General features: G+C 44.1%; 1 protein-coding gene across 1 annotated transcript in view; it reads right to left on the reverse strand.

Moving 5' to 3' along the window:
* Positions 1-2,958, reverse strand: part of NKX6-1 (NK6 homeobox 1) — an 18,742-nt gene that overhangs the window by 13,924 nt on the left and 1,860 nt on the right. The window contains 2 exon segments of the mRNA XM_010845982.1: positions 2-17; positions 2,194-2,366. Coding sequence (XP_010844284.1) covers positions 2-17; positions 2,194-2,366 — 189 coding nt within the window.

Consider the following 2,958-nt stretch of genomic DNA (forward strand, 5'->3'; position numbering starts at 1 on the left):
CGGTTCTGGAACCAGACCTGGCAGACCGAGAAAGCGGAGAAGAGGGGAGATTCGGGGGGAGGCGGGGTGGTGGAAGGAATTTCCACGGAGCAGAGGAGCCAGGCCGTGGCCCCCGGCTCCTGCGGGCCGCCCCCACTCCCCCCGGATGGCGAGACGCGCTCCCCTGCGGCCCTCCCGCGTCCGGGCCGTCAAAGTCGGTCTCCATCGCCCGGGTCTTGTCTGCGGATCAGGCACCAACAAACTGCCTGCCGTTGCCATAGTGATAGCAACACAAGAGTATTGAGGTTGTCACTGAGCGATTTCTCAGAAGAGGGAAAAAAAAAAAAAACTTGGAAACTTAAACTGAGTTTCCCTAAAAGACTTCGCTTGCCTACTTTCTAGTTGGAAGTAGAAAACTTCTCCCCTCCGTAAAGCTGCCTCCTAGTGACGGCAATTCTATTCGTTTTTTTACTTTCTCAGATTCAGGTATTTCAAACAATCTGAGGCGTACTTGCTTTTTAGTGAGATTTGTGGGGAAAGACACAGCATTTACACTAATAACCTCTGTTTTTTTCACTTTGGGATATTTGCCTGTTTCACTTATTTCCGGTCTGAAGACACACAAAAATGGTGAGTAAACACTCCCCTACCCATGTATACTTGTATGATGTGATGTCAAATAAAATACTGATAAAACACAAACCTTAAGTCAGTGATAATAACCAACATAAATGCATGAAAATATTTAATAGCTTAGTTGAAATCATCATAGCAGTTTGTGTGTCTCTGTCTCTCTGGTTTAATGTTTTTCATAAAACCAAAGATCAAGGCAAGAATCTTCATGAGTTACTTTTTAAAAGTGAAATTTTGCCAATTACATTATTTCCCACTATTAGCATGCCTGGTCTTTCAAATATTATTTCAATATTGATCCTTCCTAAGACATTCATTTTTATACAACTATTTTAAGCCTATTCATGATTTTTGACATTGTATTTGATACACGTATTTTAAACCTAAAGCACCAGCCATAAGTAACCAATTTCCCAAATATATTGAAGCATCCTGTCTTTATGCTTCTCATCCATTTTCTCATCTGTTATGTATTTATCTAGAGAATCAGAATTGTTAAGAAAGTGATTTTTAGTTTCTTTATACAGTTATAATAATTCACTTCTAGCCACGTAGACATATTTATGGTGACAAATGAAGACCTCCAGACTACTGTGGTAAACTTTGTACCAACCACTGCAAAAAATAATCTTAACAGTGATGGTACTCTAATGGTCATGTAGAAAATCACTCCTGAAATGCATTGATATAGATATCAATATATATATATATATACATACACACACACACACACACATAGAGAGAGCAAGATATAGCAAACTGAAGAACAAAAGGGAATACTGGAAATACAGGAAACCACTAGATTTACGGTACACAGCTGTTTCCATCCCTTTATTTTTCAGGGAAAGAGTTCTCCAATTTGATTCCCTGGAAATTTACTGTACAACTCAATTATAAGCTAAGTGACATTTTAATTATAAATTGTAATAAACTGTAAAACCTTACATATATTGATAAACTTCTATTTCATAATACAGTCATAATCTTGTTAATTCACTTGGAAAATTACTACTCCAAAGTGACTGCCTTCAGGCTCAGTTAAAAGCAGGTGCATCCATGTTAAGGGGTCAAATCGTGTGGATTTTTTTTTTTTAACCTGTAAGTTAATACAGTAGCACTATAATGCTGATCTACATTAGGAAATTCTTTAACTAGTGGAGCCTGAATTGACAAGCAAAAGCTTGAATATGCTTACAAATAGAACAAATAGAAGCTATCTAACTGGCCTCATCTATTCTCAGGGCTGATATTTCAGTAATGCTTTTATTCTCTAATAATGGAGAGTTCCCCCAGCACATGCTGCTATCTAGATTAACCTGATTTCAAAGGCGGGGGCTTGACTCCTTTTGTTCATCAACAGTTTGCCCGCCTGTGAGACCCAGAGCCTTTGTAACTTACTCCCCCCCACCAACCTCCTTTGCTGATCTCAGCTCTCCCCAGTCTCCGCAGACCCGCACCCCTGGGCGGGTGGCTATTTGTTAGTTTGGTGTGTGTGTGTGTGTGTGTGTGTGTGTGTGTGTAGGTACACGCACACGGCGAACACAGGGGCGCTATTCCTCGAGGTTTGCAAGGTCCACTCACCTTGACCTGACTCTCCGTCATCCCCAACGAATAGGCCAAGCGAGCCCTCTCGGGCCCCGCCAAGTATTTCGTTTGTTCGAAAGTCTTCTCCAGGGCAAAGATCTGCTGGCCCGAGAACGTGGGTCTCGTGTGTTTCCTCTTCCCATCTTTGTCCAACAAGATGGATCCTTGATCTAGGAGACATTTTTTAAAAGGGAATGGAAGAAGCAATCAGTTATCAGCGGCTCCACTGAGAAGAAACGAACTCCAGAAACCACGTTGCGGTGGGAACCGAGAGCGTGCTCCTCTGCAGTACTGAGAAATCCTGGGGGGCGCTTACGGCCCCACGGCTCTTCCCCCCTTTGCTTTTTTTACACCCACCTGTTTCTTGTTGTTTTTTGTCTTTTAAGCGGGTGTGCTTGGAACTGCATTAAATAACCTTTGGCCCAACAACGATGTCCAACTGAGAGCTCATCGCTCAAGTTTGCCGAGGCTGAATCGCTAGGGCCCTGGAAACGGAGTGCGGGGCTGGGGACTGGTGGGCAAGTCCCCTTCCTCGCCGTCTAGTCTAGTTGGGGGCGCTCGGTCTCTGGGCCTTTGCGTGGGACGACTAATTTTGTTCCTCGAACGCTTTCCTAACCTGTGCCCGAGCCACAAAGGGCGCCTTGTTTTAGAAATACAAGCGAGCTAAGTCGCCCCCCAACCCTAACGCCGCTGCGGCCGAGGGGGAGGGGGCGTCGCCTTTGTTGGAGGTCCCTACGTGGCCCTCCGAACACACACAAAAGC

Source organism: Bison bison, unplaced genomic scaffold (assembly GCF_000754665.1).
Source record: "Bison bison bison isolate TAMUID 2011002044 unplaced genomic scaffold, Bison_UMD1.0 scf7180017864228, whole genome shotgun sequence".
NCBI classification, from domain to species: domain Eukaryota; kingdom Metazoa; phylum Chordata; class Mammalia; order Artiodactyla; family Bovidae; genus Bison; species Bison bison.